The sequence below is a fragment of the Lissotriton helveticus genome, chromosome 10 (genome assembly GCF_964261635.1).
Source record: "Lissotriton helveticus chromosome 10, aLisHel1.1, whole genome shotgun sequence".
NCBI classification, from domain to species: domain Eukaryota; kingdom Metazoa; phylum Chordata; class Amphibia; order Caudata; family Salamandridae; genus Lissotriton; species Lissotriton helveticus.
Genome location: NC_136071.1, coordinates 258,360,313 through 258,387,124, shown reverse-complemented (window position 1 = coordinate 258,387,124; position 26,812 = coordinate 258,360,313). Strand labels below are relative to the sequence as shown.

At 42.9% G+C, this 26,812-nt stretch overlaps 1 protein-coding gene across 1 annotated transcript in view; it reads left to right on the top strand.

The window, feature by feature from the left end:
* The window catches only part of VILL (villin like), a 337,454-nt gene that overhangs the window by 207,302 nt on the left and 103,340 nt on the right, over window positions 1-26,812 (top strand). The window contains exons 7-10 of the mRNA XM_078665275.1: window positions 7,054-7,253; window positions 20,140-20,218; window positions 23,233-23,331; window positions 26,051-26,204. Of these exons, the coding sequence (XP_078521401.1) occupies window positions 7,054-7,253; window positions 20,140-20,218; window positions 23,233-23,331; window positions 26,051-26,204 (532 nt within the window). The remainder of the gene's footprint in view (window positions 1-7,053; window positions 7,254-20,139; window positions 20,219-23,232; window positions 23,332-26,050; window positions 26,205-26,812) is intronic.

The window sequence follows — 26,812 nt, the reverse complement described above, 5'->3', positions numbered from 1 at the left end:
TTTCGTTATGGCAACCCATGTCACAGATCAAACTCTCGCGACAATGGAAGATACGATCCTAGCCATTGGATACCGGGACCGGATATCAAAAATCCTGGGACTCTCCCGGCTTAGAGACCTGAACATGACTTGGTTTCTATCATTTCGACCAATGTGGCAAAGGTGTGTTTTACCTGTACTAAGGTGTCTGCTATGCGGAGAAGAATGCGTGTTAGACACCTGTCTGACGCTACAATCGGATGCGCCGGTGGATGCAGATACACTGTTGGTTCCTACCAAGGTTCACGCTTTGTGCTGCCCTCAAAGGCTGCCAATCCTGATGACGGCATTCCTGGAATCTTCACCACTGCGATTGAAGAGTAGTGAAGTTCAAGATGAAAGCAGCATCGAACAGGTACGACCTTCTGTCAGCAATGCGAATCAGAATGTCAATGGAGACAATCATGCGCATGAATGCATGGTTACCCCTATTTCCGACTTAGTGGAACTTTCCCATGAAGCTGTTGACAGTTTTTTCGAAAGCCTGAATGATATGATGTTCTCTCCAGAACAGAAATAGAGACTTTTGAGTAAACTCGCACACGGCGTTCCCTGAATTCGGCCTTCAACTTTAAAAATAAAGTCACATGAACAATTTCACTCCAGTTCACGGACAGCAATTTTTTCAGCATGCCCCTTAAAATATTTTTCTACATATTTTTTCCCGGGACACTGATCTTCTGCTTAAAGTAAGAAACTATTCCTAGAGAACTAAAATTTCTATTTTTAGATACTTTATAGACTTTAGCTGCCCGCTGGTAGGTTCACAAATATTTTATTATGTGATGAAATGGTCTCGGACTTCCTTTCTGTATAGCCATATTAAGAGCCATTTCATGTGTATTTCTCATATACCAATAAGCAATAATGCATAAAAATGCGTGTTTACTTTTGCATTTAATTCATAGCTTAAGTGCATACAATATATATGACTGCAATTTTTCAGTATATTTGAAAATTTCGAAATGCATTTATGTATTTTGGGGTGGTAAGGTATACACTATACTCTATAGTATGTTGTACTATGTTATACTATGCATAGATTAGTAGATATGACCATAGTTAGCGTGGAGTGGGTGTCGTGTATTTCTATAGGTTCTGAATCAGTCCCCCTATTCCTGACCCTATTCTGGTTAAACTAACTATCAAGTTAACTAACAGTCAGCCCATGAGGCAAGAAAACCCCCATGATGCAGATACCGTTATCTGACGCAGTCACACTCCGGCACAGGAACGTGTTATCTGATTAGGTCATAACGCTTGAGATCTAATTAGACAAGCGACATTCCTCCAGCCCCTGATAAGGCATACGACGTTCTCATAACAAATCAAACCTATGACAACCTGGAAAATCCGTGCGGCCATTGTTTTGATTTCACAGAGAACTTTAGTAAAGAATGTGCTAACGAGCAAGTCGTATGACATCTTTATTGACGTATCTATGTCCATCCTTACGTCAATCTCGGCACCTTTAAGGTATAAATATTGCCGACCTTGCCCTATGCAAACACACGCGTGGTGACAAGACGGAGCAGCCACCCTTGCCGAAGCCAAGAGCAGAAGCAGACCCCGCTGGCAGCAGCCCCGCCTTCCTGACGCGCTGAGAGACGCGCTGCTATCTCAAGCCGAGAGACCCAGCACCGGCGCTTTCGGGCAGCCCTCGCAGGCAGCCTGGAATATCGAGAGCAGAGAAAGAGATACCATTCCTCATTCATCCTAACTTCCAGGTACAGAACTGAATAACCCCTCACAGAGAATTCTTTAGTTATTCACTTGGCAAAAACAAACTTAACTTAAACTGTAACTTTCTATTCCAGCCCACGCATTAGACTTAGGTCAGGTACACGGGGTAGGCGTATTTAGAAACACCAGTTGAGTACGTTTAGTCAAATGTATATGTGTATGTAAATATATTTTAATCATTTCAAACATCATATGGCTCAGAAACCATATCAATGTTTTTACAGTATTATTTTATACTATTGCTTTTAATGTATGCACTTTACTTAACTATAAGTATTGCAATAATATCGATCCATTTCTCTTGTACGAGAAAAGAGACTGATCAATAAATAACACCTTTTTATTGAACACGCCCGTCTCTTCCTTTTCTCTACAATCTGATGAGACTAAGAATGCACGTACTGACTGAGTAAAATAATTGCCTTGTGCTCACACGACTCTCGAGATTGACTCTTGATTAGGGGAGAGCAAAGTTGTCATGTTCTATGGTTGTCAGAAACTAAATCCCTTCTTGTCTAATCAGGGAAGTTAATCCTTCCTTGAACATTCGAGAAAGTTTCTAGCGAACTCTGAGCTTAGCTGGCAAACCCAAAAATTAAGTCTAGTATCGACAGTAGTAGACCTAGTTAACGTCTGGCCTAGGCCTTTACTGCTGTAGGTACTATTCCAATGCGCAGAGCCTATTGGGAAAATAGGAGCTACACTACAGCGACCCTTGCCCAAGGGGTCACTTCCTAAAAACTAAAATGATATCCCTGGTGTCTAGTGGGGGCATTTCCGCCGCACAATCGCGACGCTGTGCGCGATCGTGAGGCAGAAATGCCCTGCAAAGAGACATCAGGGGAAAGGAAAATCTCTTTCCTCTCCCCTGATGCCTCTTCGCTGCCCCAAACCCCCGCCGAAGTCCAGAACACCTACCTTCTTCTCCGGCGCTCAGGAAGCAAATGGATTCCCGAGCGCTGGGAATCCCTGATGATGTCAGCGCGCGCTGTGCGCGCTGACGTCATCAGGGATTACCATGGGGGGGGCGGGGGCGGCAGCGGAAGCTCTTCCGCTGCCGCCCCCATTGCAAACACGAAGATCAGAGAGCCTCGGAGGGAGCGCCAGCGCTTCCCCCGAGGGTGGGGCTGATGACGAGCTGGCCTTGTCATCCGCGCAGGACAGGTAAGCGCGATGACGAGCCCAGCTCGTCATTAGCCCCGAAGGGGTTAAAGGAAAATGGGATGCATTTAAAAAAGAAAAATGAAAAGGTTCCTTTTCATTTCTAGGTCGAACCTGGGCAACAAATGCTCTGCTCTGCTAGGCATACTGTATTGGAGTATGGACTTGCAGCTCTGGCCATTCTCTGCCGATATTTTTAATTGGCTTGTGTCATTGTCCTTTGTAAATGCTGACTTCTGATTCGTTAATAGGCTTGTTAGTCCCTCCTTAGTGCTGCCCTGTCTTCTTTGAAACCTAGCAAACACAGGGAGGTGATGGACGTAGCGCTGATGATGGATTCAACCCAGATCTGTGACTGGGGGTGAGTGTCTGAAAGGTTTCATCGCTCCGTCCATCATCTCCTTGTGTTTGCTTTATTTGTAACCTCCCATGAAGACTGGCCCTTTTACTTCTGTTGTTATATGGTATGTTTTATTTTGTATGTAAGCACTATTTTCTTTAATGAGTTTCATCTTTCTGCAGGAACGACAAGCTTTCCTGTAACATTCAGCGCCCCATGCGCACTTTCAGTTTCCTAGCAGCCCGGGACAACGGCGGCATCTTCTTTGATGTGAAATAGGTCTCGCATTTACAAGAGTTTGAGCTATTGGCATTGTAAATCAATCAATCAATCAATCAAAGCATTTATATAGCGCACTACTCACCCGGAGGGTCTCAAGGCGCTGGGGGGAGGGGGTCCGCTACTGCTCGAACAGCCAGGTCTTGAGCTGCTTCCTGAAGGCGAGGTGGTCTTGGGTCAGGCGGAGGTGGGTCGGAAGGGAGTTCCAGGTCTTGGCGGCCAGGTAGGAGAAGGACCTTCCTCCTGTGGTGACTCTTCGGATGCGGGGGACGGCGGCGAGGGCGTGGCTGGTCGATCGAAGCTGGCGTTTGGGAGCGTAGAAGTTGAGGCGGCTGTTGAGGTAACCTGGGCCTTGGTTGTGTAGGGCTTTGTGTGCGTGGGTGAGGAGCCGGAAGGTGATTCTCTTGTTGACCGGGAGCCAGTGCAGGTCTCTCAGGTGCCCGGAGATGTGGCTGCGGCGTGGGATGTTCAGGATGAGTCGTGCTGAGGTGTTCTGGATCCGCTGGAGTTTCTTCTGGAGCTTGGCGGTGGTTCCGGCATAAAGGGAGTTGCCGTAGTCCAGACGGCTGGTGACGAGGGCCTGGGTGACCGTCTTCCTGGTCTCGGTGGGGATCCACCGGAAGATCTTACGTAGCATGCGCAGGATGTTGAAGCATGACGAGGAGACGGCGTTGACTTGTCTGGTCATGGAGAGGGAGGAGTCCAGGATGAATCCCAGGTTGCGTGCGTGGTCTGTTGGTTTGGGTGCGCTGCCTAGGGCGGGGGGCCACCAGGAGTTGTCCCAGGCGGAGGGTGTTGATCCCAGGATGAGGACTTCCGTCTTGTCCGAGTTAAGTTTCAGTCGGCTGTTCGACATCCATTTGGCTACGTCTGACATCCCTTCGTGGAGGTTGGCTCTGGCGGTGTCGGGGTCGTTGGTGAGGGAGAGGATCAGCTGGGTGTCGTCGGCGTAGGAGATGATGCTGAGGTTGTGCTGGCGTGCGATGGCTGCGAGGGGGCTCATGTAGACGTTGAAGAGTGTTGGGCTGAGCGAGGAGCCTTGAGGAACGCCGCAGATGACTTTGGTGGCCTCCGATCTGAACGGGGGGAGGCGGACTCTCTGTGTCCTTCCGGCGAGGAAGGAGGTGATCCACTCCAGTGCCTTCTCATGGATTCCGACGTTGCTGAGGCGCTGTACTAGGGTACGGTGGCAGACAGTGTCGAATGCCGCGGAGAGGTCCAGGAGGATGAGAGCCGCTGTTTCTCCGTTGTCGAGCAGGGCTCGGATGTCATCGGTAGCTGCGATCAGGGCGGTCTCGGTGCTGTGGTTGGCCCGGAAGCCAGACTGCGAGAGGTCGAGGGATCCGTTCGTCTCGAGGAATGCGGCCAGCTGCTTGTTGACGGTCTTCTCGATGACTTTAGCCGGAAACGGGAGCAGCGAGATGGGGCGGTAGTTCTTGAGGTCGGTGGGGTCGGCTGATGGTTTCTTGAGTAGAGCGCTGACAATGCCTTTTATTTATGTGCTAATTATCAAAACAAATAAATAAATGGCATTATCATTTACAATGCCAAAAGCTTAAACTCTTCCAAATGCGAGACCTATTGCATTGTAACTACTTGTTTAAGAGTAGGCCGTGGTCCGTGGGACCACTGCATGCACTTAAAAAATGTAAACGTTCACATTCACAAAGGGGAAGGGGTACCTTGGGGGCCCCTTCCCGTTTGCGGATAGGTTACGACCTCCGTCACAGAGTCGGTAAAGGATGAATGTTTTACGACCGCATTCCGGTCGCAAAACATTTATACATGCGACTTGGCACGCCCTTTTCTAATAGCGACTCGCAAACCTTATTTGCAACCTTATTTGCAGATTGGTAATTGCTTACCGAATTGCAAATTGGGTTTTTTACTTCTAAAATGCTTTTTTCAGGTTGTAAATGAATGTGGCCACTTGCGAGTTGAAAAAAAGCTCCATACTTGTGGCCCTATGAGCATTTGTTTACATGGATAGCTGGGTGGAAAGGGCTGCAGCACATCTCCACAATTTGAAACTCACTTAGATTAAAAGATGTGAACAGGAACAATGTGGATGTTTGTAGTGAGGCTGCCCTAATGTAGCAAACTAGAAGGTTTCTCTGCAATCCAACTGTGCCTTAAAGGTCTGAATCACTACAAACAGCTTGAGCTTTGGTTCCATAATGGCTGTTTCTGGTGGTGTGCAAACTGCTGGTATTTGTAGGGGAGCACAAAGCATTGGTGAGAGGGTTGTTTCAACCTTCCTACTGTAGCATTGTTGCCTGATGGAGATCGCTCTGTATTAAAACCCATCCATCAGTTTGGAAAATGTTTGTTCAAAGGAATTTTAATGACAATGTAGTCCTGAGGAAGGTTATTTAAATTTGGGAATATCCACCGAGATGTGAGCCAACATCTCTTAAATTGTCCACTGTTTAGCCAACAACGGATGGATAAATTCATGCACATTCATTTCTCCTGTGTCTGGACTGTTGTCTGGTGAACAGGGACTTTGTTTGTATTTATAGATTAATTTTGTATCCCAAATTATGAAGTATGAGGGCAATAAAATATACATAGCTATATTCATTATTTCATTTTCTTTAATATTTTTTGTATTACTTATGATATATGTATATGTTCTCCACTCGTAATGAGGACCCTAGTTGTTAAAATTCTCTGATTTGTAGGTATTCTGTTGCCTGTGAATCCCTCTGAACGGATGTACGTTGTTACAACGCATGCTTTTACTACGCATGCCTTTACAACGCAGGTTTTTCAACGCAACTCGTTACAACGACTTGCGTTGGGGGGTGCTGGATAGTGAATAGTTTAATTTAATATTCCAACTCCAGTCCCCGTGGATAGTAGGGAAGGTGCTGGATAGTAAATTAAACTATTACCTATCCTAGAGCGCCCCCCAGCACAATTCGTTGTAATGACTTGCGTTGAAAAACCTGCGTTGTAAAGGCACTGTGTGGTAAAAGTTGCATCGTAAAGGATGTTTCCCCTCTGAACTGGGGTGGCAAAGTGAGCTACAGAGCGATGATGGATTCAACCCAGATCTGTGACTGGGGTGTGTCTGAAAAGTTTCAGCGCTCCAGCCATCATCTCCTTTTTATCCCTCTGATTACTACAGTATGTCTTCCACCAGTTTTCAAGGACACAGACATTGAATTTGCCACTTTGCCACAGCTTGTATCATTATGGCTCTTGGACTTCTTAAGCCCTTGCTTTGACTCTTTTAATTTGTGACCTTTCGTGCCCCATGAAATACCCAATGTTTGACAGTACGTACTTTCACCTCTTTTTTAGTTTGGTACTTCTGTGCACTCATATGCTTGACTTGGAGGTCCATCATGGCATGACCCGCCCTATACAAAATCACAAAGAATTAAGTATATATACATTTACAAAATCAGCATAATTTACCATAAACATTTTAACAGATTTTCTCCTTTTTTGTGCATCTGCTCCCTCTTTCTGCGACACCATAGGCCTGTGGACTGGCTCAGAGCATCCGGGACGATGAGCGAGGAGGCCGAGCTCAGATTGGCATCATCGACAACGAGGCAGACTCCCCGGATCTGATGCAGACCATGACGGCTGTTCTGGGGCCACGGAGTGGCGAGCTGAAGCCCGCGATTCCTGATGAGAAGGCTGACCAACTCCAAAAAGCAAACGTCCGCCTTTACCAGTGAGTCAACCATGGTCTTTGTGAGCATTCAGGAAATGTGTCCTTACATGGGAGTATGAAAGTATTGAAGGAGTAAAGTGGTGTGGTCTCTGCCGATCTAATGTGATATCAAGCTTAAAATCTAATTCATGACCTTCAGAAATCAAGATATCTAGTACCATAGTTTTCTATTATGCCAGCCATGTTGATTTGTGGTCACTTCTGACAAGCATTTATTAGGATGCTTAACCCACAAAGCAGTAAGGTAGCTTGGTGGGTTACCCATCTGTTGCAAACATCTGTGTGCAGTCTACAGATGACATGTTTGGACCCTGAAGCGGCCAATTTGGAATGTCATCCTTCTGCAGTTGATTAACTTAGCACCATTGTGCTGGGCAACTATTATTCAAGCGGCATTTCAGTTTGTGAAGTACACTCAATGAGTGACTACTTCTGTTTTTACGATGATTAATGTCAGTGATGCATAAATTAAAATGTTAAGCACTTTGAGAATAGAAGAAAAATACATGCAAATAGTGAAACCTTCAATACAAACCCCCTAATGGAAAACCAACAATACAGAGGTAACACAGAACTGTTACTCACTCTTGTCTTGGATTTCTTCATGGAGATGTAGTTCTATTTCATCTGTTTGGCACAGGAATACAGTAATTTTTGTTGAGATCGTTTTTATCTAAGAGGAAGTGGATGTGCTTGTCATTTTCATGTATTTGGAATTGACTTGGTACTGCTTGAATAGCTGTGTCAGTATACAAAAGTGGATTATTTTTATATAACACATTTTATTAAGTTTTATAGAGACACATAGAAAGAAAAGGACACAAACAAGTATTTTGCAGACTGATTAGAACCATGATATCACATTCTACATAGATTGATGTTGAACAGTATACAAGAAAGGTAACACCACAAGGGACAAGATATTTGGAAGACTTCTCTAACCTAATCAGAATTTTTTATTGCGGTTGATGATAAAAGATCGGATCCATGATAGAGCACAATCGGAGACACCCAGCCCTTTTTCTAGCCTTTACATGAATATTGTGTGGATAGTTGACATTGTGATCGGTCGCCCTGATGTCAAGGAGCATGAGAACTGATTACTTCTCTATGTACTAGGAAGGATGAGGCGTCTCTCTAATGTTGACTAACGCTGATTCAGGTTCCTAGGTGGTTCAGTATAGTAAGAAGTGTTCACTTAAGATGATATATGGACTTTTACCAACATAACTGTAAAATAATATTATGTCTTATTTGGAACATAATTTTGTGTGAAGCATTTGCCCACAATTCATGGACACTAGTTACTGACTTTAATTGATATATTATTTTATATATGTATATATCTATATAGTTTATACTTTCAAAAAGCCAAGAAATGATTAACAGTGACTTCTAGCACTTCAAGGGATGATTGAGGTATTTGAGAGGACTAATGGTTCTCATTAATTGTGTTCACAATGCTGTTATAGTCTATCATATATTTTTATACAAAAATGAAACTGCAAGTGTATATAGAAGTGACAAGGAACTATTGCTCTGAAGTGAGAATGGAAAGCAGGGATGTGGAATTTGATAAAATATTTACTTGCCCATTTGACAGGTTGCTTCTTAAATCTACGTGTCCTGTAGCAAAATTCACTGGTCCCTTTGGTTCCATGTAGTGCGGTGACAAATTATGGCATTAATCTCATTATATTTGAGCTCTGATAATAGCCTCTGATTATGCCAGGGCCAAGGTTTGCATACTAGCAATTCCCTTATTTTTACACCTTTCCATATGCATACTGGGACTGGAGGTAGCAGGAAGCGATAGATCTACGGCTGAAATGCCCTTTTGAGTCTGTGCAAACCTGCTAACTTGCATGTTTTAGGGGTTTCCACCAGGTCTACTCTAAACTTTTCCCATACTGAGAAAGGTTGGAAATGTACTCCTTGACAAGGGCAGAAGTAAAAAATCCTCCAGGGTTGGAAAAAGGTGGTTGTAGGGAAAGTGAACTTGTAAACCCTCAACAGATTTTCGCATGAGCAACTCTACACATGCATACTTGCTCGTGCTAAAATGAAGTTCACAATTATTTTTAGGAGTATGATTTCCTAGCCTATTTCTGTAAATTCTTGTGAATTTATGAAAGCCATAAATTTGCACTAATGCAAGGGCAGACGCCATTGATGCACCTTTGTTACTTTCTTTAAGAATTGGGCATCTAATTAGGTCTGGTGTTAACCAAGATCTTTTGTTTTTATTAAAAGTGTATCTCTTTCTCTGTCAGCTACCTTCACTGTGACAGCATTCTGCTCTTTCACAAGGAGCATATCAGCACACAAATGTGGTGAGGGCCTGGTAGCTCCCATAACAATAAAGTTATACAAAACAATGTCAAAACAACACTCTTGTTGACAAAAACCAAAAGGCTGACCACCAATGTCAGACCTTTTGATCCTGCCAGTGCTTGTTTATTTTCATGTTTCCCATAATCTTTTTGAAACTGGTTACACTGATTTTCCGTTATGAATATTTTTGGGGAATACTAGCTTGTTTCAACAGATTTTACTAAATGATGCTTCAAAGAAATGGCACCTAAAATGTCAAGGAAATATAGCAACACTTTTTTTCCCTAGTTGCACTTGTTGGTGAACATTTTATTTTGAAAGCAAAAAATCATCAATCTTGCTTTCAAACTTCTCCAAATATTTGCACCTAATCAGAGAGCATTCTGGGAGCATTATACGTAGCCTCATATTGTTATACTTTGCAAACGTGTACATATTTTTATACTGCAGCCACTCAGTAGTGCAGTCAGAGCTTACACCATTCCCTTAGAGCACTCACCCTATTAATAAAGGCTTTGCATTAATAAACAATAAATGAAAGTTTGAACAACATTAACATAGGGGCACAAAAATTACCTTAATACCAGACAATGCCCTTCCTTGATTCATAATGTGTTACGTTAAACGGACAGTCAAAGGGTTTGTGCTACATGGGGTTGGGACTACTTGTCACAAGGACAAAATTAACATAAAAATCTGTAGTCCAGTAAGCCCTAAACAATATTTCCTGGGCGTTGGGCTACAGGAATTCCACACCCTTGGATTGAACAATTTACTAGTACCAATCATGATTTGAGGCATATTATTTGTCACAGCAAATTAGCATTGATCATCCATTTGGTTGTCCATCTCCACTCTGTAATATTAATCCGGTAACCTCAACAAAAAGTACGCCTGCTGTCATTTGTCTTTTAGCATCAAGTGACATCCTCCCCAAAGTACCACCTCATGCAAATATACAAAGTCCATTCAGAAAATCTCCATAAATTGTTGAGACAGGAGCGCCTGCTACATAATGTAATTGTTTCTGCAATTTATAAAGCATGCTGTTACCCAAGGAAAGGTGTCCTGGCGCTTAAAGAACCAGCAGTTAAAAAGGCCTCAAAAGTTTATAGTTCTAAAATGTTAATAGCGGGAGTTAGTCTATAATTAGGCTCATACGACTCGACCAATATCCTATGTTCAACCATCCGGCGCTTGTGAATGTGTTTTTTCATAAAGCATGATGTTACACGACTGTGCCTATGTGTAGCTGGCTTCAACATCAGAAAATCAATCAGCAAACCACTACTTGTGTAAAGATGCTGCATCCCCTCGTGGGGCTGGTGATCTGGAGGCAGTCACAAGGAATTGCTATAAATCCTTTGAAAAAGTCACTAAATGGCTCACTGGGGACAGTCAGCACTGCAAGTGATTGGATGGCACTTTTGAGCAGACAACTAATTAACATGTTTTGTTTCCCATTAACCTTGGTCACAGCATTGTTATACACTCTGCAATTTACAAAAAAATAAACTATGGGCCAAGCATGTTTAATGTTTGTTTTATTAACCTTATTCCAGTTGCTTGGAGAATGGGTATTTTGGGCATTGTGGGGGACTTTAGTTATGGTGTGCACTGTGGTGTTGCATACCATAAATGGCAAATTTCAGTGCTTTTGCACATTTGAGCCAGAACCATAACTCAGTCTTTAACTGTGTTTCTTTTAATTGAATTTCTATTTTTTGATAAAAACACTTTATTCCCAACCCACACTGTGCACGTCGGGCCTGGTCTGCTGTGCCCAGCCTACCGCGGGTGGTCAACCTAAGCTGCAGAAGGGCCTCCCGCAGTGCATGGGGACATTGGTCGCCGGGCCGGCCTACAGCAAGACCATGTGCCCTACCCACTGCAAGCAGTCAGCACCTGCTACACATGGTCTTTGGCCAAACACAGCGGGGATAGATTGCAAGGCCTGGCCTGTGGCCAAGCCCTACACCCAACATGCCTTGGGTGTTCCACCACTGGTACACAAGGCAATCGGCTCTCCACCTCTCTTTTATGTTTTTTCTATTTCTCACTGCCTCAAAAGCCAGTCTGTCTTTTTCACTTTTTGTAATACTTTGAGAAAGTCACAAAATTAGCCAATTTGCAATTTTGTCTCAAAATGATGGAAAAATCCACTGCTCAAAATGTTCCCTCACATGACTGTGTGTTTTCACTCCCGAATAGCATGCTATCTCCAATTATTTCCTGGTCTGTTACTTGCCTCTGAGACCCTACAGCAGTCTCCACAAGTGTTGCCCCGCATTCACACCCCCATTGCTATGAAACTCGTTTTCCACAGCAAGAAAGTTGTGCTTTGAAATTTAGAAGTAGTTTTCAAGATGGTTAAAAAAAAATCTGCAAAGCCCTTCACTAGCTAATCACATTTGTCAAAAAAATTAAAATGTGATTGACAGGAGTCACGAACTGCTGACTCGTGAAATCAAATAGCAAAGATATGCAAAAGTGTTGACCCTTTTAAGCCTTTTTAAGCTCATATAACAAAAACTACTGAACGGATTTACACCAAACCAACAAAAACATGTTTTCGAAGTAAAGGTCTGCTTCCATGACAAGTTTGATGTAAATCAGTCCAGCGTTTTTTTGCTGGAAGCTTGCGCGCGAAGCAGTACCTTTGTTGAATATGCTGGTTAATTCCCAAATTTCCACGGTTGTCAAACTGATAGGCAAATCAAAAAATGCCTTGAACGAGTATAGTGTGGCTGATCTATAACCACTGTTCTGACTGCCACTTTGTTATATAGATAATGTTCTGACTGCCACTTTGTTATATAGATATTTATTGCAGTTACAATATTTCCACATCAATTTAATTGCTAAATAGACACTCGTCTGTGGGATTTTAGAATGCCATGGTAAACACATACAACCAAACAGCACCATCCTCTGAAAACATTATTACTATAGTTCTAGTACGTGTACTTCTACGCCTCTTGGCACTTTATTGAGTACTGTCATCCTTTTTTAAATCTTTATTCTTTCGATATGTTTAGCTTTTGGACTGGCCATCATGATTAACAGCATAGAGACACTCAAAGGCCTGATTTTTGCATTCTTCTTTTTTTATATAAATGCAGCTGGAGGACGAAACACGTTGTTCTAAGTAAAACTCAATAAAATGAAAAACCTCTAAGCCTTAATTATAGCCGGATAATGAATGCCATGATGGAGGAGAATAGCTTGTCCTGGTTTGGCCCATGGGTTGCTGAGGCAGATACAATCCTCCTCTGTCTCCCTCGTCTGACCCAGATTTCCATCCTTGACAAAGGGCTTTTCAGAGCTCTGACACTGTAGCTCATGGAGAAGCACAGGGGCAGACGGCACAGAGAGCAGCATAGCTGAGCCAGATGCAGGACGGACATCTTTGTACTGAGAGGGAGTGTGCCAGCAGCCCCAGTGGATTATGGTTTTGTCAAACATTCTAAACACCTGGGACACTGAGTGTAACCACTACTCTTCTGTGTTACTCCAGCCTAGGAGATGAGTCATTCAGTTTCTAAACCCCTGAAATGACATAGGCAGGTTCGATATAGATTCGCACAACTATCGTGTCCAGGGTTCTTAATGTCAGTGTTGATTTGTAAATGAAAGTATAGTTACAGCTGCTGGGTGTTTACATACTTATACCATAACCTAACATGTCATGTAGCACAGGCAACAAATGCATGGCACATTCGCGTACTTAGTTCTGTATTTTTGTAGGTTGAACTTAGGCAGCACATGCGCTGCTCTGCGATGCATGCTGTATTAGAGGATGATCATATTGAAACCTCACCCACTCCCCACCCATATTTGTCATTGGCTTATGTCATTGTCCTTTGTAAATGCTGGTTTCTGATTTGTTAATAGGCTTGTTAGTCCCTCCTTAGTACCGCCTTGTCTTCATTTGTAACCTCCCATGAGGACTGGCCCTTTTTATTCGGTTGTAACATGGTACATCTTATTTAGTCTGTAGGCAGGGATTTAAGTGTGATGAAAAAACTGGGGGTTCTCTCAAAGGGGCGTGGCCAATGAAATTAAGGGCGTGGCTTAAAAACAGGTTAGCTAAAAATCTGTGCTTAGCATTGTGTGCTGCCAGCTTGTATTTTGCTGTTTGTTGTCTTTGCATCCAGATATATAATACAACAAGTAACATCATACCTACAACAAGTCAGGACTATTGGCTTTGTCAGTGGCTGTTAGTTGCATACGATAAATAAGCAGGAACTAGGGCTTGTTGTATATAATTTTGAAAAAGCTACCACTTAAACCCTTGTGACACCACAACGATGTTGCTGCTCCTGCGTTTCAAAAAGAGAAGGGAAATCCAGAGTGAAAATTACTCTTTAAAGGATTTCCCTTCCCCTACAACGCTCACCTGGCATGATGTCATGTCGTAACTTCTCCATTAGTGAGAAGTGAGCAGTGTGAGCACACGCACATCGATGTCCCTGCTGTCACTGCAGTCCGGAAAAAAGACAGACTGCCTGTGCCAGAGCACAAAACAGAGCCCGATAGAGACCCGTTTCGAGGCCCACTTTTAAAAAACGCCGGTGCTCAGTGAGATCCGGCCCACTTAAAGTCCTATCTGTAAGCAGTATTTTCTTTAATGCGTTTCTCCTACTGCGGGCACTACATGCTTTCTTGCAATATTCAGAGCATTCAGCATGCCATGCACGCTTTCACAGGCGCTATTATCAAAAAAAGCATTTGTTTGTCAGCTTGACAAACAAATGCTTTTTTGGTAAAAGCACCCCATACCACACTTTCAATTTCATAGCTGCCGCGTAACTTTCTTTAGGTACGGCTGATCTAGAGAAAGGGGTGTGGCCTCTATTAAGATGAAAGCGCAGCATGGGGCGCTTGTAAACAACAAGCATTTGTAATGCAATAGGTCTCAAATTTTAGAAACTTTGACCTATTGGTATTGTAAAGGACAATGCCTTTTATTTATGTGTTGTTTTTTAAACACGTAAATAAAAGGCATTGTCATATACAATGCCAATAACTCAAAATCTTGGAATTGCAAGACCTATTGCATTGCAAATGCTTGTCTTTAGTGTATTTTTTATCACTTCAACATGCTGTCTTTTGGCCATTTTGGGCACCATGTAATAAAACCAGTCACGGTGGTGGAGGGAATTAGTTGATAGCTATATGCTACCAGAGATGATTAGCATGGAGGGGGCTCTGCTTTGGTTCTCCCAGTGCTTGATTTGTAAAATAAATAAGTGTCAGGCCTCTCACCAAGAGTCCACTGCAGCTTGCACCACAAATTGGCCCTGCTATGCTGCCAATGATTGTAACAATGCAACTACTAACCATCACACTCCTACAAGTGTGACATTTCTGACTATTTCAGGCGCCCAAAGATATAAAAATGGCTACGGCTGCAGGTAATTGTCATTTTGAATGTATATTGAATGAATAATTAACTGTTGCTGTGGTAATCTCCAAATTAGCCAGACAGCGCCACCTTGTGGCAGACGGTCACAAGCGCTGCTGTTGACAATTAAGTGCTGGTGCTGAGCACCAGAAACTACTGCCTCAAATTAAGCACTGGGTTGTCTTTAGTGATCAGCAGTAAGTTCAGCAGGGATTGACCTACTGATAGGGTGACCAGAATTTTAATGCAAAAAACCGGGACATTTCCCAAAAATTGAAGAAGGATTACAATTTTACTTCAACACAGTGCACCGAAAATTACAGAAAAGGCAGTAGGAAAATACATTAAATGCCATTTTTAAAGCCAGTTGCATGCCTGTTAATGAAATTGCTTTCCTACAACAACTGATAACTATCCCTGCTTTGCAAAACATAAAAAAAGACCTCCCACCCTTTTCAGGCGACCCTCTAAAAAAACAGCTGCCGAAAAACCGGGACTGTCCGGGCAAATCCGGGACGCCTGGTCACCCTACCTACTGATCACCGAGTGACCGTTAGTGGGGAGGGGGTGACACTTAAACACTGGATATAGTTTTTATCAGTATTCTACAGTAGGAGTTTCAGAATTACTGTTTCGTAGATCTTGAAGTCTCCTTTTGCAAAGTTTGGTTGAACAGTTACATTTTCATCAGTTTCCAGAAAAGTAGGTGGCATAATAATAAATAACCTCGTATTTGTAAAGCACAAACTAATTACCCGTAAGTGTCTTAGTGCTTGGCTTTCATGGGAACAGAAGGGTATCAGTCACGGTACATGGATGGAGAGCTGAGACCCAAAATAATGCAGTCTGTCCTTTGCCATGCACCCTAGAATGGACTGTGCTTTGTTAAGGTGTCCTGTGGGTAGAGAGCTGCAAAGTATGACCAGAGTTCTGATGACCATTATGGGAAACAGCTAAATGGTTTGTGACCTGTTGTTGTCTTTGAGGGCAGCGGTCTCTCACTGGAACCAATATTCCATTGGAGACACTGAATTCTGCATATGTCAAAGTGTACTGCCGGTAATCAGCAGCATCAGTGGCGAGTGCGTAAGAAAAACTGTGGGTCCTAACACATTTAACAACAACAAAAAAGTGTTGCACATGCTCACCTTTACCTTCAATCATGAAAATAGTCATCAACTTTTTTTGTTAATTCAATAACTTCCCATTGTCCATCTTGCCCGCGAGAGTCACAAATGAGTGTCCAGTGGTTCTGAAAAGCATTAGGCAATGCAGGAGTTAATACACTGGCAGCAGATTAATCCTGGGGCAACATCCTCTAGTTATGGTAACTATGACCACGTGCTCATTTCTTTGTTATCATGGGATAATACGGATGCCTTTAAACAGAATCTTTAGGCTCATTAACTGGTCTGGAAAAAATGTAAGAGTATTAGACAACAGCGGATTGTTTACCCTCTTGTGGACTGACTGAGAAGGCGTTTGCCTCTAACAAAAAAAATAACAAAAACTGCACATTATAGAGCTTTTTTAAAAATATTAAAGAAGCAAGGGATTGAAATTATGCTGCACGAAAAAAATGTGCCTTTGCTAAAGAAACGTATTACCCATTTGCAAAGCCAAACCAACGGCATTGTCTTTGCTTCAAACTTGTGACCTACAGTTTACAAAACTTGGCAGGAGGTGCAGTAACCCACTCGGGTACGTTAATCAGTGCTTCTTTATGTCACCAGTAGGTGATATGACCTTCAAATCAACATTTGGATTTATGCGCAGACTACCATAAAATGCATAAACAAATCAGTGTGCCCAGTGCATTAAGTGATACCTGTGACTCACTGAGAGCTAAAAGCATTGGCTTTTGTGCTTCACGGTCATTTTAAAAAGTAAGATAATCTGACTCCTTGTTTAATTAAAAAAATTGCACATGCCATTTACCCATTGTGTTTGAAGATGCAGCAGTACTAAAATTAATGTTAATGCAATTTAATGTTGGCTAGAACAAATTGAAACATGGGTTGCATATTGATAAACCGATAACATGCATAGCTCATGCATTGCTGGGGGCGGCTCACCACTGTGGCCTTGCGGAAGGTTGAATTTACGATTCTGGCAAAATGTATTCACTAACAGCTAATAAAAGCTAATATTGTGAATTGATGAATTAGTAAACCACACAAATTGTTGATAATAATGATATTCATGTGGCAGTATATTGAGTTATATCAACCTTAATTGCCAGGAAACAGATTCAATACCGGGGTCACGTTAGTATATAGGGAGCGGTCATCTGTGACCAACCACACTCCACTCACACAACCATGGACAAGATCACAATTCGTGTAATGTAGAGAAAAAGCCCACAGTGAATAATGAAGGCTACAATTGGGCAAAAACTCAGTTCAGCATTTGCTTTCTTTTCTAGCCCGAACTAGACCCTTTTGTGTAAGAGAGTGCTTTATGTGGTGGGTTGGATCTACAAAGGTATAAAAAGCATCACTCTGTATATATGAAAGTGCAAAATAGATATGTTTACAGATATCTAGTCGGTATGGTGTAGGCATATGTAGGCCTCAATTGATGGGAGTCAAAAGGTTTCAAGTATAGTTCTGATAAAATATGTCTAGATCTTTGGACAGGAAGGTACGATGGGAGACCCCAGTTTTGGAAATCTTCACATAGTTCAGGGGCAGTTCGTCCATTAAGGCGGAGGAGCTTCGCCCCACTAACCAAATTGCCCCCAGATATGGAAAAATAAAATGGTAATAAAGTTCATTTATTACCAATTTATTTTTACAAACCCCGTCCTGATCCAAGCATCAGGACGGGGGGCGGGGCTCTCTGGTTCCTGCTTCTGCCAGTCAGTCAGCAACAGAAAGCAGTGATGGTCGAGGACTTAGGTTTAAACTACGCATGTCTTTTTGGCTGTCCGTCTTGCAACCGCCAGCAAGACATGCATCGTTTAAACTGCTCTAACCCAGCTGACCTAAGATAGCTGGGTTAGAGACCGCATAGGGCTTCAATGTCTGCAGGAGCGGCGAGAGAGGCTGCTCCCTCCAATCCTGGTGCTGGTTTAATACTGCATGAAAGCAGCACCAGGATTGCGTACTGCAACTTTCTGGTTCTGCCGCGTTGGAGCCTGCTTGCTTTCCTGGACCCGAGCAATGAGGATGTCGCGCCAGGATAGAAGGTAAGTATTTAATATTTATTTTATTTATTTATTTGTTAGTAACTTTTTTACCCTTCTTGCATGCCAGCTTCCACTGACATAGTTGATATCTCTTGGAAATAGTGTTCAAAGAGGTAGATTTTGATTTAACTCTTACAAGATTTGTAAGAAGGTATGGCCCTGTTAGAGTTGAGAACAAGTGTCAGATGTACACTTAAAGTCAGTTTGAGATTTTCTAATTGCGGATTTCTGCGATTTGCAATTAGGAAATCGGAAACACCCAAACACAAATGCGTCTTAGACATATTTTGCAATCCCAGTGGGTCGCAAATACACCTACCTCATTAATATACATGAGGAAGGTCTCGCTTTGCTACCCATTGGGAATGGCATGCACTCAGAGGGATGGTAGCCTGCTGGGGTCAGCTGACCTTCATGTCTGTGAGCGCTTTTTAAATAAAGCATTTTTTTTTTTGTTATGCAGCCCGTTTTCCTTAAAGGAAAACAAGATGCATTTCAAAAATAAAAATGAAAAACTACCTTTTCATTTTTTCAGAGTAGGCAGTGGTCCACGAGACCACTGACTGCTCTTAAAAAATGTTGACACCCGCATTCACAAAGGAGAAGGGGTCCCTTGGGGAACCCTTCCCATTTGTGAATGGGTTACCACCAACTTGAAGTTGGTGGTAACTGTGAATGCTTTGTGACCACATTCCCGGTCGCAAAACATTCCTACATACAAGTGGGACTCGCTATTAGAAAGGGACGCCCTAACACTCCGCTTTCCTAATAGCGACAGTGGCGACTCCTCGCTAAGGTGAAGTAGCGTCGCCCCACTGCCAGGAGCAGCAAAGAAAGGAATAAATAAAATGATAATTATGGAATGTTATTATCATTTTATTTTTTTCTCCTGCTGCTGCAGTGCATAAGGGGGTGGGGTGGAGCTGCAGGGAGGGATGGTAGAACACTCCTGTGCCCAAAACAGTCATGCGCACTTCCCTCTTCTCCATGCAGGCTGCATTACAGCCTGCATGAAGAACATGCTCACCCCTGTAGCCCCTGACTGAGCGCCGTGTCACGGCGCTCTGACCAATCACAACGCTTTATTACAGTGTTGTGATTGGCTTAGGGGTGGGAGCCTGGCTGCCTGCTTCTTGTTCCGACCTGGACTCGGACACAGGCGAGCAGGAGAGTTGACGCGGTACCCGGCGGCGGCAAGGTAAGTTATAATTTTTTTAAAGCATCTCACGCCCAATCCCCCTTCTCCCTCCCCCCCGACCCACGACTCGTGCCGGTCGCCCCTGCTGGCAAACCCTATTTTTGATTGATTCTGTAATAGGTTACTGAATTGGACATAGGGCTTAGTAAATGCCAAAAGCATTTTAACGGTTGCATACGGCCCAATGATTAATACATCTGGTCCTAACTTCTGGAGCCTCATACTGATAACAATTACTTTAGGGTTGTTTACTTTTTTTTAATATTGGGATTTCCAGTCGTAGAGAGGTGGTTCGAAATGATTGTGATTCATCTGAGATGACAGATTTCTCAGGGACATATATTGTTGAGCCTTTGAGTGAGGATGTTTGCACTAAGTAGGCTAGTTGAAGGCTACTCGCCTCTATGGGCAGAAAAAGTAAACTGATTAGGGTTAGGTAATAAGGCCATGCCTGCTAGTTACTGAAGTTAGAGTAACCTTGGCTTTGAGGGCTGCCTTTAAGGAATAATGTGGAGATTCAGGATGCCACCCAAAAGGAAGTTTTCATAGTCCCATCAACAGTTTTGACTGTGGGATGAGGGACCTAATGCCTATGAGAAGTCTGATTTGGTGATGTGCTCCTTTAGCTACAAAGTAATTTTCCATATATTTTTTCGACTGTAAAATGAGCCCTGAATATTCTTGATCAAGATGCATGTGCCCTGAATTCTGAAAACAGCCTGTATTTATTTTTGGAATGTTTTTTCCCCTCCAGTGTTTATGAAAAAGATGGTGACTTGGTGGTTCAGGAGATTGCCACCAAACCCCTGACGCAGGACCTGCTTCAGCATGAGGTAATAGCAGAGTCCATGCATTTGTGTGCATTGAAAACAAAGGAGGATAATTTACCTCTGGCTAGTGAATGTTTGAGACTTTGTTTCGATTGAAAACAGTTACGTGACTTCTTGCCAATATAACTGCCCCCACAATTTGAAATTTCCCAGAGCTTTTGGACCCTCATCATTAAACACTAATTATAATACGTCTCTTCGGGGGGTTTGAGGTAACAGAAATTGGAGGACAGCACAATTATCTTACTGTAGTCTCCGATAGTAAAAGTCCTCTTCCCACTGGCATTCCTCCTCTTTGTTAATCACATAAGGATAGAGATAAACATAGAAAGCCGTGCAAAAAAAGCCCACGCAATAACAACTATGTGACCCATGCTGATTTACAGGTTTGGTTTAAAGTGTCCAGCTCTCCACTGTACCAATGCAAATAACAACACAGAAGTGAGTTCTTTAGATAAAAAGGGAAGCAAGTGTTTAATACATTACATGATTACATTATCAACACTGTATTGAAATAGATGGGTTATTTTCTAACATATACCGTTAGTAAAATAAGGGTTTAGTGAGACAATGTGGGCTAGTCTGAATGTGCACGTCCAATGATGGCAGACTCTTTGTGAGTTTGTCTTCTTTTTTCTGTAGGCTAGTTCATCTTCTCTCCTTTTCATTTTTATTCTTCTAAAAAACAAGGGGGCAGAGCTAATGACCTAAGGAACCTGATTGGTGGGAGTGTAAATACAAATAAATGTGGTTGGCAGAGACAGTTGTAGGCAGAACTAAAGCTTAGAAAAGAGGAGTCGATGGATCAGAAGCTGAAGAAAGGAGTTAGAGTCTAAGCACCAGCTCTAACTTCCACTGCCTTCTAAACAAAGTAAGGGGTCAAAAACTCTGTGTCGATGCATTGTAGGGTAAATAGGGGCTTTTGGGGGTGGCAGACTTGGGATTGTTGGGTAAGTTGCTACAGTCCAGACAACTGTGCACAACTTTGGGTGGTTTTAGTGGGCGGGGCTTACATATAAGGGGAAAGTAGTTGAACTGCCAGCCACCATTTTAAAAGTGTTTGTCACGGTTGCTGGTACCGTGGGATAGGTGAGAGGAAAAGGTTGTGAGCCCTCCCTCCGACCCAATAGGTTGGAGCTTTGGGTCAAGTATGGGGTCTTGGGATGTACTTTGTGGAAACAGGTGAGAAAAAGTTTGAATACATTTAGAAGTTGTTGCTGGAGGCTGTTACACTGGTGGTTTGCAGAGAGGTGGGCATGTTTGAATCGGTTATTGCTGTTCGGGTGGGTAAAGCAGTCTGAAGGGGTAGAGGGGGGAGTATGTTCAGAATTGCTGAAAGCAGAAAGGTAAATCTTTGCAGCAGTGGCATAGCAAGGCACTTTGCCACCTGTGGCAGTCCCTTCTTTTGCCACCCCACGGCGGCGGCATATAGGAGCGAGGTGCACTGCCCCAGAACTCATGCCGCCCGCGGAGAACTCCCCCCCCCACCACAGTTTTGCAGTTATAAGTAGTGAAGTTAGTTCAGAATGTAGATACAGAGGTGGGTAGGATGGTTGGGGTAATTTTGGGGTAAATATAGGGGTGGGGTAGGGAAAATACTATAGGGAGAGTGAAGTATTGTGAGGACAGTAGTTTGGTAAGGCAAATGAACTACGTATGTCAAAGGTTTGTGATGTACACCTGTTTCAATAAAGCAGCCTTTTCCACACTATTAATGAGTCAGTGGTCTGTGCTGTGTCCTCTAACCCACCCAATGTTGTGAAGTGGGCAAGCTCAAGAATTGATGACAGTTGCCCATTTCTTCTTGTGCAGCAAACTATTGCAAACAAATTATTGCCTCATGGTTAAATGCTGGATAATTTTGGATCCGGGTCATAATACTGAAGCTGTTTCCTTCCCTTTGAGTCAATGAACATGTTCTATTTTAAAGATGTAAACATTCCACCCATTTAATTTAGAGCTCAGTCAAAACAGAAAGCTAAAAACATAGAAAACTATGTTCTAAACTTACTGAACAGCATGGGTTTTTACAACTCTATTTTCATTCAGATCTTATTTCACTAGAAGTGTTCTGTAATGCCACACCAAAACCTGCTCCTGCCTCTCCAGGACTCGTACGATAGATCCTTACATGACATGCTGAGGTGCCTTTTGAGTCTTTCACTTGCACAAGGCATGATGATGCTGTACTGGATTTACTTTCAAGACCAAATCTTGTTTTGCACTGGAAAGTAGCCCTAAAGTAACGCAAAGTAGCAATTTGTACCAAAAATATGGACCATATCGAGGCAGGTGTAATGTTGGAGAAACAGTTTCTCCAAACTTTTCAACTTTACATGTGTAGTATAATGTACAGCTCACATACAAACTTGGAAACGTTTTTAACTATGTCTAAACATAGAATTTTGTACTGAAAGGATACCCTGCCTTTAAAAAACCTATGTTAGATATCACACACACAACTGTACTATGGTGCAAGACTGTGTACATGGTGCAAGGCAGCCTAAATTATGACAGCGCATTGGGAAATAAATATAAAACCATTTCTTAGTAGATATGGTGCTGCTGTGCTCTCTCCCTTTGACACCGCAACTTTGGTTGTTGTGCTGCGTTGCATCAACTGTTAGTATATCAGTTCCAAAGTCTGGGGACCATGGGCGAATTTTCATACCCAATGCATACCATTTATAGCAGCTGGATATTATATCATCATAATAAACGATGTAGCATGTGCAAAATTAGACTGTTAAGTTCACAAAGATTCCAACATGTTTTCCTGCCCAATGACAGGCCTACCCTGGAAGACATTGGCTTCTTAATTAAGTTGTGTGGTCTCTTATGGTAAAGTTTGTGTGCAGATCATGATTGAGAAAGCTCCTGTGTGCACTGTTAGAGCCTGTGTTTTATAGTTTTTGCCAGGCCTCCTCGTTTTTCTGGTAGATGTCTTCTGTGACCAATCGTGCTATAAGGAGCTACGAAGAGGGTATCATGTTGGTGTTTCTCTTGTCTTTCTACAGGATTGCCACATTCTAGACCAAGGTGGTGTGAAGATCTTTGTTTGGAGAGGGAAGAATTCCACAAAAGAAGAAAAGAAGGGAGCACTCAGCAGGGCAGTGGTAAGCAATGGCTAGTGACAGGGGAGTGATAGGCACATCCAGCGCTTACAGTGGCTGCCAGTTCAGTAGCAGCTAAAGAGACACAGCGGATCTTAATGTCCTAAATATAGTCAAGTCACATCTAACTGGAGCTGAATATAGTAAACAAACATACCTAGTAGACTTGCCACTCGATATTACTGCCCTTGATAATTTGGCTTTGGTATTCTAGTAATTCAATATTCCCTGCTTGATATTTCCCACCGCCACCCTAAATTGGCCTTGTGCTCCTCATATTCCATCGGTATCTATTCTTCTATCCATGTGCGATGACTTGTCTAAGGTGATTCTGTCCCATGCTCAAAAGTAACATATTGTAGCTCCATTGTTCTTTAGTTTTTCAGCCTTCTTTTTTAACTAAATTAGCGTAGTGGCGTAGCTTGGGGAGGTGCGTGGGGGTGACGGATGTGAGCAAGTCGTCTGTTGAATACCACCCCCCTCCCTGAGAACAAGTTGTCTGTTGACCGCCACCCACCCCTGTCCTGCTCTTATCTGCGCCCGGTGGCAAACTCAAGGATCTCACTGGGCAACGATAGGTCTAGCTACGATACTGTGCACACATCAACATTTTGAACCCTGAAGTATTAGTCGATTTGTTTGCATCATTCTTGTGGGTCTTCTTTGCGTTATTTTGTGGGGAATTGTTGTGCAAACTACACCTTCTTGTCGATCACCCTATTTGTTGTGGCTTAACAAAGCATACACCCCTCTTCCCTTCAGCACCTACCCCCTCAATGTATTGTTCACATTCTTACAATCTAATTGAGAAACCGGTGAACTGTTTTGGTACTCTGTTCGTCCTCATTTTCTGCGGTATGGTGACCTGTAGAGTGTCTGCTGTCAATGTGTATTTCCAAACAAGAGTGTCATCTCACTCTTAGTTTTACATTTAATATAGCCAAGCCTGAACCCATTTCAACCTGAAATCGTATAATTTAATACTTCTGCAGAATGATACTAAAACAACAAACTAAGCATTGGTAGTGCAGTTAAAAAGTGAACCTGGAGCAAGAGGTAACTTAACTTATCCCATAAAGTGTAGGCTGATGCAAAAGGACACTTCATCTGGTATGCTTCATTTGCAGAGTACGGTCCTATGAATCAGTATGGTGTGCCGACCCTGGTTTATACAAAACAATGCTTCAGCGAGCTTGGAGGAGGAGCCACTCTTCCATGGGACAGGAAGTGATGCAGTTGTCTAGCCCTTTCTGTTTCAGTTTCCACACCCAGTGGCAGGCTAGTGAAACCTCATTTAGAACGAAGCCGGAATCATGCTGTGCCTTCACATCGCCGGCAATAGAACAAATGCGTCTTTAGTATGCATGGGTTCTGCACGCAAGTAGTTACAACTACTTGCTTTAGGGTGTTTCAATGGTGGAGTGGTGTTGGAATTAATGTCCAACATCTTCCCTACTGTTGTAGTAAATTAAACTGTTCCAATATCCAGCGACCCCCGAAGGGAAGTTGCTAAAATAACATGAGTGCAGAACAAATGTGTGCTAACGATGCATTCGTTCAAATGACGGAGTTCCTAAGGCATGGGTGAAAAACGCATGCAGAATTCCGTCACACATGCGTGCCTCAGAGCTTCAGCACTTCCTCTTGTCACCATAATTCAAGCTGCAAACCCCAGAATTCCATCCATTCCCTAAGGCCACTGTGAACTTTTCAGGGGCAAAGGGCTACTGAGGTTTGTAAGTTCCCTCAGCTTGGTATGGACTGAACCTCACCATTTAAGATAAATATCCCCTTAAAATAAATCACTTAAAATCCCTATCTAATATCAGCATCTATGCACCCTGTTCTTGGGTCACAGTGAGCCCTATAAAATCAGATAGTAATATTTGCCACCTCCACTTTTCTATGGCTTTTGCTAATCCCATCTTTCTCCCCACACTGAGACCGCTTCTCTAGGGACCCGAGCCCTCCCTACACTTTTTTCTGCCTTCTAAACCCTGCTACTGTATGGTTTGTCCTGCCATCTCTGCTTTGCATGGCCATACCTAGTCTTTACCCCAAGCCCTCTGCCCTTATGGCCCTACAGGCTGCTGCCAGTGAACCACACTCTTGGATATTTTGGGGTTGAGATAAAGGGATCTATAATCCCCTGCTGTGATGAAGGGAGATATTGGCTAGCGTAGACTGATTTCCTAGAGTTTCAATATCCTTCCATTGTAATCTGATGTTGGTTATTATAGGTCGTCGCGCTTCCCTGCCCACAGTGCACGTTGGCCTGGCAACAGGACAGGGTGGAATGCTGCGGCTGTTCTTGAAGAGGACACTTTGGCAATCTGCAGCAGGCTAAGCTTTTCATTCCTTCATTACTTTCCCCTTGTTCTCATTCACGCTCCAGATGCAGTTCAGTCAAAAACGCAGTTAAGGAGAAATATAACTGGAATGGGAGAGATCTGATTTTCCAGGGTGTATTGCAAAATGTACTGTGGAGAAGTTTTGAAAAATATGTTGCACCTCCAAATTGTAAACATTGGAAAATGGTTGTTCATTGAAAACAATGTAATCAGATATTTCCCTATGTAGCCCCATGTCTGTAGGGTGGCATGAATTTGAGCAAAAAAGATTTGCAGAGTTGAAGCCGGTGCACTTAATTTTACTCCTCAAATTGATCAGGAGCAAAATAAACGTGATCTGCCTAAGGCATGATTTTGTGTTTTTTCCAAAGGGTTTTATTAAAGCGAAGGGCTATCCGGCCACCACCAATGTGGAAGTTGTGAACGACGGAGCCGAGTCAGCCATGTTCAAGCAGCTCTTCCAGAAGTGGACTGACGTTGGAGAAACTCAAGGGGTCGGCAAAACCTTCAACGTCGGCAAGATTGGTGAGGAAGATATATCGTCTTGTTTGATAAATGGAGCAATGTTATATTGAGCTCTGTCAGTTTTTGTTTTCATGTTTGTGTTGACCAGACTGATAAAACTCAAACCTGGGCAACAAAGTTATTTTTCACTCTACAGTCTTTTTTTTTATTGCATTTTATCAAGAGACATTACAACCAAGTTAGGATTGAACATGGCAGTGGCCCGCGAATTGCGGGCCAGGCACAGAGTTATGTCAAATGGATAACATTCTCTTACATTCAATATAACACAAAAAGAAAAACAATTACAAAGGAGCAGAGATTAAGACGAAGATTACTCTAACAATAAGTACCGCTCACATACATCTCAATTTACAATCATGATATTCTTACTGTTATGCACTCTGGATATTTATGCATATTATACGTCCATCAGAGCTGTGGCTATTACCTGGCCCGGGTGCGATTGGCATAACACCCACCTGTGGGAATACCCGTTTCAGTCGTCATCAATAGAGTAGGTTTGTAGATCGTTTTTGAGTGGTTGCCAAAAGTCACGGGACGGGAAGTAACAGGCAGAAGTGTGGCATATGTGTCGCTTATGGTATTACAGTAAGTGAGATGTTGAA